An 11,521-nucleotide genomic window follows, 5' to 3' on the forward strand; every position below is an offset into this window, starting at 1 on the left:
AACCTGGTAAGAATAATTATGTTACTATACAGTTAGAGATGGTTAATGTTGCATATTTTATATGATATAAAACTTAATTTAAAAATTAAACATTTGAGCTTTTAGGTATTATTAATTGGGGAGTGTATTGTATATGATATGGGGGGCACATGCCAGAGCACATATGTGGAGGTTAATGATAACCTTGGGGAGTCAATTGTCTCCACCCACCTTTACTGGATTCTAGGGATGAAACTCACTCACCAAGGTCTGGGGAAAGTGCATTTACCTGCCGAGTCATCTACCAGCCTATAACAGATATTTTAATACAATACAAATTTCTAATGTAATCTTAACCATATGTGATGGCTCGGTTGGTTAACATTTTCAAATATTTTATTTTAAAAATATGAAGGAATGATCAAGACAAGGCTGTTTTGAACTGCGTTTGAGACATTGGTGATGCTTAATTTTCTGTGTTAACTTGACCAAACTAAGGGATGCCCAGATAGCTAAAGCAGCATGACGGTCTGGGTGTATCTACAGGAGCGTTCATGGAGGAGATTACATTTGAATCAGTGCGCTAAAGAACTGTAATCTCCGCAGTGTGGGCAGGTGTCATCTGAGCCAAGGGTGGCACTAGTAGACCAGTAAGGTCGAGTGTCCTACTTACCATCAGCTGGCAACCTTCCAGAGTCTGAAGTCAGCTGAGAAATAAGTCTCACTTGATTGTACTTATCAGGTTGGTCAGCCTCTACCAGGGCTGTCTTGGTCTGTAATCGCTTTAGGAGGCCCCAGCCATGTGGGCAGCATTATTCTCTGCACAGGTAGTCTTGGACTATTCAAGGAAAGCAGCTGAGCTGAGCCTGTAAGCAAGTCCCCAACAGCCTTCCCCCAGGGTCTCTGCTTCAAGTTCTACTGCCTCGGTTCTGGCCTTGACTTCTTTAGTGATGAACCCTGCTCTGGAATTGTAAGCCACATACGCTTTCCTGTCCTACATTGTTGCTATTTGTCAGAACGTCTTATCACAGCAACGGAAAGGAAACCAGAGCATGGAGGAAGAATGAGTTTACCCTGTGTGGTCTGAGGTATCTGTCTTCTCCATCAAACACTGCAGCTGTTAGTTCTCAGGCGTTAGGAGGCTGACCATGACTTGCATCAGCAACCACCCCCACCTAACCACCTCCCACCTCAACCATTTTCAGGTCCCCAGACTTTTGAATTAATGCCACAGGTTTCCTTGGCGACCCAGGTACATATTAGACCTAACTTATCAGCCCACATTTGGCTCATCTCCTTGAAGGATCCAATGCACTCTGTCATTGGGAGACATTTGGAAACTTCCAGACGGTTTCTCTTTTTGTTTGTTTTGTTTAACTAAGCAGGAAACAGATTCTGCTTGAAGTGAAATGGAAGGGGCAGAGGTTCAGTCCAAAACTAGAGAACAGCAGAAATGGTTAAGAATGAGCACCAAGGAGCATGGGAAGGAGATGATGAAAACTGAATCCTCTCTCTCTACTGGTCCAGCCTGGCTGAGGCTGTGCAGTGTGTCTTCTTCATGGTTCTATCCTGTTACTGTCGGCAGCATTGGTCTAGGAGTCACAGGTGCAGAATTGCCAGCTTCTCCTGGCTTGGGCGCTTGTGGCATGGGCCGTAAGAAGGCTGTAAGCCTCGGAAGGCTACCTTAGAGGGTTAGTGAGAGAACGGCTCCCAATCAGCCGTAGGCTTCACACAGAAGGCTGTGGGAGGGACCAAGAAGAGTGCAGCGCACGGAGTTGAAATGAAAGGTTGATTTCTGAGTGCAGAGGGCGAACAGACACCCGGCGGGATGGGTGCAGCTGGTTGGTGTTTAGTGCTGCCGAGGTTGGACTTGTCCGGCTGATGGCGTTGCAGGAATAGGTCCTAAATGTAGGTGGATCACTACCACAAATAGCTTATTTCTCCTCACAGCAACAGTCTGATGGTTGATGAGGGTGGCTTGCTTCACTATATAGTCCAAAAGTCCAGGAGATTTGGCGGCTGTTGTCAAGATCCCCTGGTCACTAACACTAGTCAGTGGAAGGAGGAAGAGCAAGGGGGGCTCTAAGCACACGGTTTCATGGTCCACACGAAAGAGGTGCATCTCCACCCCTCACCTCAGGCCATCACAAGTCAGTCACACACCGCGCTGACTTACAGAGACTCTGGGAATGTCAAGTTGTGTGTCCTATGAGATGGTTTGTGTGGGATGCTCAGCGCCCGTGGTCAACTTGACAGCCTGGAGTCACCTTGGAGATAAGCCTCAGGGTGTGCCTGTGGGGTTTATCTGTCTGCTTGACTGAGGTGGGCAGAACACCCGCTGGAGGTGGTGCTGTCTGCACAGGGAGAAAGGGAATCGAGCAGTCCCTGCTGTCTGGTTCCTGTCCACGGGTGCCGTGTGGTCACCTGCTTCAAGTTCTGCTACCTCAGCTCACCCACCGTGGACTAGACCTTGAACAATGGGCCAAAATAAACCCTTTCTCCTCTAAGTCGTTTTTCTGAGGACATGTTGCCTCAGCAACAAGAAAGGGATTGAGACAGGTAGTGAACGCCCCAGCTACACTAGAGCCCCCAGTGTCATGTCTTCTAAATGGCATTTGTGGTTTTGATATCGCTACTTAGTTCAGTTTTAAATACAGAGCTAAAGTTCCAGAAGGTTCACATTGACAGATCAGCTGAAGTATGTACTGAATGAGTCAACTTCTGCTCCTCTTCCCTCCGTGCATCCATTAAAAACCCTGCTTAGATTTATTTGCCTCTGACCAGTTTCTTTGCTTGATGAATGAATTTTATTTTTTCTTTCATCAGAAATATATATATATATATATATATATATATATATATATATATATATCTTTAGAAATTAAGATTACCACAACCCATGACCCCCGTTGTGCCAGTGGGGATATTAAATAACAACAGGCAGGGCCTGCAAGGCCGTTCCAAAGGACCCAGGTTCAGTGCCCAGAACCCACATTTTGGCTCACAGCTGTGTATACTCTGGTTGCAGGTGATGACACTGTCTTCTGGCTTCTGCAGACACTGCACACAAGTGCTGCGTAGACACATACGCTAGCAAAACACCCATACACATAAAATAGTAGAATAAAACAATTTAAAATAGCACAAGGCAAATCACAGTGACGTTCAGGAGGCCACTAACAGCATTTGCCCCCACAGTGACATTAAGTGGATGCTGGGTCTGCTGACCTGTGGCTGTTACAAATAAGACAAATAATGTCTAAGCCACAGAAATGGGTTAACAAGACACACACGATGTGCTTAGTTATTGTATGTGTGTTTGTCTTTGAATAAGATCGGGTCGCTCCAGTTTTTGTAGCGCCCATCTCAGATTCCCACCTCTCTCACACAAAGGCAGGCCCAGCATCCGCTGAGAGTCACTGGCTGAAAGTGATGACCTCATAGTCACCCCACAGTGAGCAGCAGAGGCAGGGCGTGGGCATGGTGGCATGAAAAGGACCCACACACTGAGGAAGAATTTCCCCACCAAAAGACGTTTCACTTCAAGAACCATGTGAGGAAATTCAAAGCTGTAAACTTGAAAGGTTGACCATCTTCCTTTCTGAAGTTGTATGGAAATTCTACAAAAATCTCAACCCTTGGTGGGCAAGGCTGTCTGAAGGAACATGGTGAATTATTACAAAGTACTGGGGGTACCTCTGAATGCCTCCTCCTCTGATATCAAAAGGGCTTTCCACCAGTTGGCTCTGCAAGTACATCCAGACAAGAACCCAGGAGACAAGGAAGCAGCAGAGGAGAAATTCAAGCAAATAGCAGAAGCCTATCGCATCTTGTCTGATGCCAAGAGTAGAAAGGACTATGACAGGTCTAGATGGAGCCGTACCAAAGGAGAAATCAGGGGCAGTGGCCATACCAACGGGGAAATCAGAGCTGATGCCAGAAACAAGACCCATTTAGAGGAAGAAGTGTGCTTTCAGAGGGCACGCCGCACCTTCCAGAAGGTCCCTGAAGATGAAGACCTCTTCTCAGGAGACCATTTGTTCTCTGGTCCCATGGCTCAGTCCAGAAGAGCCTCGTCCTCGTTCTTCAGTGTCACTCCCATCATGGACACGGGATTTTCTACTTTTGTGCCCCTAGGATCGAGACTTGGTTCTGCTGCCTCTGAGACATTTGTACCATATGTAAGCCATGGAATGGGGAAGTTCAGGCTGGTCACCACTTGTAGCCAGATAGTGAACGGTAAGAGAGTTGTCACAAAGAAAGTCGTAGAGAACATGAGAGGGCCAATGAAAAGAGAAAATGAACACCTACTTCGACAGACCCCTTCACGTGGTTGGTAAGAACTGCCATTGTATTCTTCACCAGGAATTGCAAAGGAGATTGGTGTGTCTTGACACCCATCAAAGATGGTTGGGATCAGAGGTCGAATGGCACAGACAGAGGTCTGCCTAGCCCAAAGCCCTCCTCCCTGTGGAGGGAAGTCTTGGGCCAGATGTTAATACAGCCAGGAGCAGAGCTGACCTTGCAGCCAGTTTTCTCACTCAGTAAGGGGTGGGGGACAGACACACTGCACTGGAAGGCAGAATCCCAGGGCTCTTCCACTGTTTGCCACCCAATGACCTTCTTGGTGACTCTTCCCTTTTCTTTCCCTAGCCTTATTTTTCTGTCTCTCTCTTCGCATGTCACCTCCCTCCCTATGCATTTCCCATGGTTCATATGCTCAAGTTCAACTCAAAGAGTTATCTACCCACAGATCAATGCTGACAGCGAGTCAAGGGTTAAGGGTTTTACATCCGTGTCATACATTGGCTGCTGAGCACATGTCTGGAATCGTGTTCTCTGAGTCCTTCAGCAGTGCAGTTCAGTGGCTGCTTTCCTCATCTTACAGAAGAGGAAATGAGGCTTAAAGAGATAGCGGCGTGTCCCATCCCTGCCTAATACCCAGTAAAGTAATTGGCTCTGTCCCCCTTGATCTATAAATCTGGGGCCTCAGTTCAATTGGAAATTCAGACCTATCATCTCTATGCCGTGTTTCAATGCATCAGGACTTGCTAGAACTTATTAAGTAGACAGACTTTTTAACGTTCTGGCCCAACAGGAATTTGGAGTTTGCTTATGTGTGAAGACAGGAAAGGAACACTGTAGCCAGTTAAGCTAGAAAATGCTCGCCCATTAACACAGAAATCCCAGGGTGTGAATTATATCTTTGTTCTCGCTTTAATTGTGATATATTTACAAACTCTCGTTTGTTGGTTGGGTCTGCTGAGCCAGAGTCTGCTGATTGCATTGCACCCCTCCAGTCTATATTAATAAACTGCTGGGATCTGGGTGAGTTCCTCCTCAGAAACACTTCTGATGAAGTCTACAGTTTCCAGTCGGTGCTGATTAGCAAAAATTGGGTTTCATTTGCAATTATAATCTATTATGGAAGTTAAATAACAAATTATTAGCTCTTTTATCAAGGAACTTTCTCATTGGTGGGATTTTGATGAAGCAAATGTTCTTATGCAGGTCTTGAAAATTTTAATCTTGGTGAATTTTCTCACTCTAAGTGGGATACGCTTGCATCCTTCTGGCAAAGACACAGAAAGGAAGCAAAGGTGGACATGAATTCAAAAGGCACTAGTGCCATCATCTGCTAAGAAACCACCCACTGTTTGGAGTGGGGTGTATGAGATTCAGTGCAGCTGAGGGTCCAAGGTTGCTAACGTGTTGCTAGGTTCATTATTCAGAAAAGGGCCTATGTGCATATAAGGGTGTCAAGCTGCCAAATGTACACTAGAAGGATGTGGACAGAGATCAACCAAATAGAATCCCTGGTTGCTAAATTATTGCCTGCCCCCTAGGTTGTGGTAGGATTCAGATTGCTGCTTGTCCGACCAGAAGCTCACAGTCGCCCAGTACTGCATTCTGCCCTCGGAGCAGCTAGAGTCAGGGTTAAAGGGAAAGCCCTGTGAGCAGGTGACAGTACCTCTCAGCACTTGCCCAGTGACTGTCTCCAGACGGATCTTTCTACCCGCTGCTCTGAGGTGAACTGCACTGTGCCTGGGGAACAAAGGGGAAATCATCAAATTGGAACATAAAACATGATCTTCCGTTTTGTCTGAAGGAAAATCCAGATCTCAGCATTTTCATAGACACTTGGCAGAAACGCTGAGTCGCAGGGGGATTCTGGCCAGCACTGATTCCTTCTTTCCACAATTCACGCTCGGTTAGCAAAGGAAGCTTGCTTGTGTAGACATGAAAACAGGCTCTGAGCGCAGAGGTGCCTGTTGGAAGCAGAGGGTTCTGTCGATGGAGCAGGGCTCAGTGCCATCTCATCCGGAGCAGAGGCTGAGCTCTGAGGTCACCAGATATTAGAGTGACGTGGTCACATAGTGTCCTGGGTCCTGCTATGCTCACATACTGCCCTCTGCTCTGCTCCTGGGGTTTCTTTGGCGACCACAACTCCTCTCAAGCAAGTTCACCTCAAAATAGTTAACAGGCAACTTGAACTCTTACAGGTGTTGTTGATGGGCAATCTCTCACTAAAGCAGTGACGGAAGAGGGTAGAGAGAGACTTCAAGGTCTAAGCTTTAGGATTGGTCAATTCCCATGTTTGGAATTTCCAACTGCTCTGAAGCAGCTGCTTTTTCATGCGCGGTGAAATCAGCATGAGACGTTTAGTAGCTGAAAAATAAATGATCCCCAAAGTCAACGACGCTGTGAGACAGCCAGAAGCAATTCCTTGTTCTGCTGTTTGATGATATGTGGCTGACAGTGAAATGAGCGGCGGAGAGCACGGGAAGTGAGAAAGACAAGGAAGTGTGTCCTGCGTAGCTCAAGGAGTGCATACAGGAAGTGGAGTTGCATTCCCACATCTCCCAGGAGACAGGAGCAAGGGCTGCAGAGTGGGAAATTCTCTAGCCCGTTTGACCTGCTGCTGTTTCTCTACACTCTTAGAGTTCAACACGTTTTCTCCACAGCCTGGCAAGGTCCAGGAGAGTGGGAGCAATGGCTTCCCTAGGGGGTAGCGTAAAGAGGGTCACAGTTTTATGTGGTCACTGCAGTGTCCCCTTGTCTCATCAACCCAGGTGAACAAAACTCTTATGCAGAGACACACAGTTTCTTCTATGAGCAATAACAAAAGCAGGGCCACAGCTAACATTCTTGGAGCTTCCTTTCCGTAAATTCAAAGCGCCCTCTCCATTCAGACCATTCTCATCTCATTTGTGAGAAGCCCATTTTAATTTCCTCCTTTGTTGTCTCCAAAATACCTGAAGGACCAAGGGATGGGCTGTAAAGCACCAGGGGAAGGGGATTGGCAGCTGGAAGGGTCCTAACCTCTACAGCAGTGTTCCTGATCTGTTGAGTGGCAGTGTGGTGGAGAGCCTCTGTGTGGGAAGACAGTGCTTTTCAGATTGAGGGAAGACCAGAAGAGAGACTCTCCCAGAGGGCCTGCTATTGTAATTAGCAAGATTTCCAGGAACCTTTGAGTCTAGACTTCGTTAGACCATCTCGATAACAAACATTTAATTATGACATTAAGCAGAGGGGGCTGGGACTAGGGTTTGGGGTTAGAGTGCTGGCCCCTATGCTAATGCCCTTAAAGCCCTGGTTTCCTTCAGAGGGGAGATGAGGAGACAGAAGTGGACAAAGACTGAACAGACAAGATTTCAAATTCCGTGTCCCTCTTCCCTAATTTTGTGTCAAGCAGTAAACTTTTTGTTCAGTCCTTGCTTTGCCTATAGATTAAGATAATCCCTGACTGTTGTAGTTTATAGGGTTGTTTGGGAACTTAAGTATTTAGGGAACTCTGGAAAATTTTGATATATTTTATGGATGGCACATGTCCTTATCCCTTTCAGAAGGAACCTCTCTGATCCTTGCGGTGGGTATGTACTATTATAATCTTGCCCCTGAGTTTCTTAAGATTTGTGATAGGATCTTGAAAACAAGATCAGCTGTAGATTGTGTTTAATCTCAAAACAGACTATGTTTTGAAGGAGAAGATGGAAGACATATTAGCAGATGCTATTTTGATACGATTGCAGTGGTTTCCAGCTGGAGACAAGTGTATAACTCCTGCCTTCTCCCTTCCCTGTATCTTCACTACCAAGAGCTCTGGGCCTACTCACACACCGGCTTTCCTCTCTGTTTCCATTCTAGGAAATTGATGGAAAATCCCTGCTCTTGATGACAAGAAATGACGTGTTGACAGGACTTCAGTTAAAATTGGGGCCCGCTCTGAAAATCTATGAGTATCATGTTAAACCTCTTCAGACCAAGCATTTAAAGAACAGCTCTTCATAGTAAAGTGAAACTGAGGTCTCAGTCCTCAAAACAAAATACACAATGATGTCATTTAGTTTCATGTTGTGAGACTTCACAAACAAAATACATACATACATGTGTATATGTAAAGAATTTCAATCCAACAAAGTGTTATCCTATTGGATAGACTAGGCAGTCCATCAGCTGGCTGACTCAGCCCGGAGCAGCAAAGACTATGTAAGATGGTTGTCCTTGTCAAACCAAGACATCATTGGCTCTGAGGTACCCTTCCCCTGGGGAGCTTTGAAATCACAAGAATTTTCTTTGTTTCATAATAGATTGTTTTCCACCAACTCCTTAAAAACAAGGATGGCTGTAGAATGGAGTGGTTTGGGTTGTAGACTTAGAAATGAGAGCAAACAAAACTCCATGGGGAGGGGAGGAGAGGGAGGGAGTGCTGCCTCCCTTGAGTTGCTCTGCTCCTAGACGTCTGTTCCATGGATGGAATTGCCAACACCCTTTTTTTGTAGAGGGTTCTCCACTTGACCTTCTTAAGGTTTCACAGAAACGTTCTGTGCTGTGTGTGATGCGGACATGCACCAGGCTCCCTTTCGGAGCAGAACTCTCTCTGCAAAGAGAGACATGCTATGCACTGGAGACATCCTTGTAATCTCCTCACTGTCACGGGGGCGGGAGGAGGGGGGCTGGGGTGTGTATTTCCTGCTTACGTTGGTTCTTTTGTTGCTGAAGAAAACATTTAGGGGCTTTGGGGTTTTTTTGTTTGTTTGTTTGGTTGGTCGGTTTTGCTTTTTACTTTATGGTTTGTATTTACAATTTCTTTCTGAAGCGATTTGCCAAGAGTTAATAGATCCCAAAGCTTTGTTAATAGCACAGAATATTTTTATATATACATATATATTCCTCCATGATTCTGTAATATTTTTTTAATTGTCCTATGCTGTGTTGGTCCCTGGTTTGAATACTTGTCTTTCAGAAATTGAAAAAGTGAGCTTGCTACTTCTCTGTTCAAAGAGACACTTATTGAGTGATGTTTGTCCATACTTGTTGAGTGATGCTTTGTTATTGCAATAAAACACTGCTTCAGTTCACCAATATGTCTTTGGTTTCTTCTCATTTGGTCCCTTCCTTGAGGATTAAAGATTAACAATGTCTCCTTGAAAACACAAGGAGGAAGTTAAGTTTTAAAAAGAAAACTTTGGAGTGAATGAAATAGCTTGGTGGGTAAAAGTTCTTGCCATCAAACCCGAGAACTTGAGTTCAAAGCCTGGGATACGCTCGCGCACTCACACACACAATAAATTTAATTTTTTAAATAAAGCTAAATTATGTAGACTATTATATAATTTGAACCTAATATAAGCTAAATCACCCCCACAGATCTCATTCCCTTCTTCTAGTCCACCCAGTAATCAATTTTAGGTGGTATTTTAGCCAAGGATTGCTTACTTGCCTATCACAATCATGATTTGACACACAGCTTAGCAGGGAGTCCCTGGACCTCTGAGTTTGCTTGTTCTTCCTATTTTAAAGACTAGCCATAGGGACCATTTCTCTGAAGAACATAACATCAATTTATTTTTAATTTTATATGTAAATTCATGTTTTGTCTACATGTGTATCTGGGTATTGTGTGTACCGCTGGTTCCCACAGAAGCCAAAAGATCCCATGGAGTTACAGATTGTTGTGAGTCATGTGAGTCCCAGGAATCAGACCCCAGTACTCCAGAAGAGCAGCCTGTGATCTTAACTGCTGAGCTGTCTCTTCAGCCCTAAGAACATAAAATCTAAAGATGAGCGTGACGGGACCTAGACAATGGGATAGTTCAAAATTCAAAGACGCATCCGAGACCTAGTCAATGGGATAGTTCCAAATTCAAAGACGCATCCAGGCTGCGGTGCAGCTCAGTTGGTTGAGTGCCTGGTGCCTGCCTGGATTCCCAGAACCACCTAATCTGGGCATGGGAGCACATACTTATAGTCCTAGCCCTTGAAGGCAGACAGATCAAGAGGTTGAGCCAGTCTGGGATACACAGTGAGTTTGAGGCTGATCTGGATTGAGGACACCTTATCTCAAACAAAAATCGCATTTTAAATTGCTGCAATTAAAGAGGTTATGGGGTGTGGAGAACTTAATGTTTTGCTTTGCACTATTACCAGGAAAAGTGACGACAAAAGGCATATTTTCTAGTCCCAGACTCCCACCCAAGACACGGGCACAATGGGCACTGGGGAAGGTGACAGAGGCAGGTCAGACACAGCCTGCAGGGACCTGGATGAGAGGTGGGAGAAGATGGAAGAGCTTGGTTATAGCTTTTATGAAGGTTAGCTCGAGGAATGCGCAGATTTCATCTGTTCCAACACCTCTGGGTAAAGTGGAAACAGGTCCCTTGGGAGTGCCGAGGACTGCCCACTCACCCTCGTTACTGTTGGAGCAGTAAGATGCGCGTCTCCTTTGTGCAGAGACTGTGTGACTGACTGTGCAGAGAAGGGAGGCGGGGGTGATGCTGCGCTGTTGGTGAGTCCAGGTGCATAGCTTCTCCTGTCTCTTAGCTCCATCATTGTTCAGTGCAAAATTGTTGTCTGAGACATTGTCGTCACCACATGACCTCCAAACGGCAGAGGGAAAGAGGAAGCAAAGGAGCAAGACAGAGGTTCTCAACCTTCCTAATGCTGCGGTTCTTTAATACGGTTCCACATGTTGTGGTGACCCCCAACCATAAAATTATTTCAATGCTACTTCATAACTGTAACTTTGCTACTGCTAGGACTCCTAATGTCAATATCTGATCTGTGACCCACAGGCTGAGAACCACTGTTCTAGGGCATTTCTCCTGCCTCATCTTACATCTTGCTGACCAGAACTACTCTCATGGCCATTCATAAGCTGCAAAGAACACTATCCTTTTCCTGAGAGCCTGTGAAGCGAGTTAAGAGCCCACGCCTCATTACTGTTACAGAACTGAAATCGAGTTTTTATGTAAGCATAAAATCTGACCCCGGGTGGTCTCTCTATATAATGAACTACACCTTACCTCTATTTATGGACAAATTGTAACCTAGACCAAAGAAGCCCATAGCAATTAAACAACTGAACCCCAGCCACTCCCAAACTGAAGGTCAAATCCCTGACAAAGCATCACCCCAAACTGGAGCAACTGGGTAGTCTCTGTATGCGATTTCCTTTCTGGTTATGAAAATGGCTCCTCACCGTAAGAAGGTGTGGCACCCCCAGGCTGCATCGATGCCTGTTTCTAGAACCTGTTTCTTG

At 45.5% G+C, this 11,521-nt stretch overlaps 1 protein-coding gene across 3 annotated transcripts in view; it reads left to right on the forward strand.

The window, feature by feature from the left end:
* Samd13 (sterile alpha motif domain containing 13) overlaps positions 1–9,341 on the forward strand; it is a 33,814-nt gene extending 24,473 nt beyond the window's left edge. For all 3 annotated transcript variants that reach the window (XM_075978966.1, XM_075978965.1, XM_075978964.1), the window contains exon 3: positions 8,128–9,341. In XM_075978966.1, the coding sequence (XP_075835081.1) occupies positions 8,128–8,271 (144 nt within the window). In that variant the 3' untranslated portion in view covers positions 8,272–9,341. The remainder of the gene's footprint in view (positions 1–8,127) is intronic.
* The last annotated feature ends 2,180 nt before the right edge of the window (positions 9,342–11,521 follow it).

This window comes from Microtus pennsylvanicus, chromosome 7, assembly GCF_037038515.1.
Source record: "Microtus pennsylvanicus isolate mMicPen1 chromosome 7, mMicPen1.hap1, whole genome shotgun sequence".
Taxonomy (NCBI): domain Eukaryota; kingdom Metazoa; phylum Chordata; class Mammalia; order Rodentia; family Cricetidae; genus Microtus; species Microtus pennsylvanicus.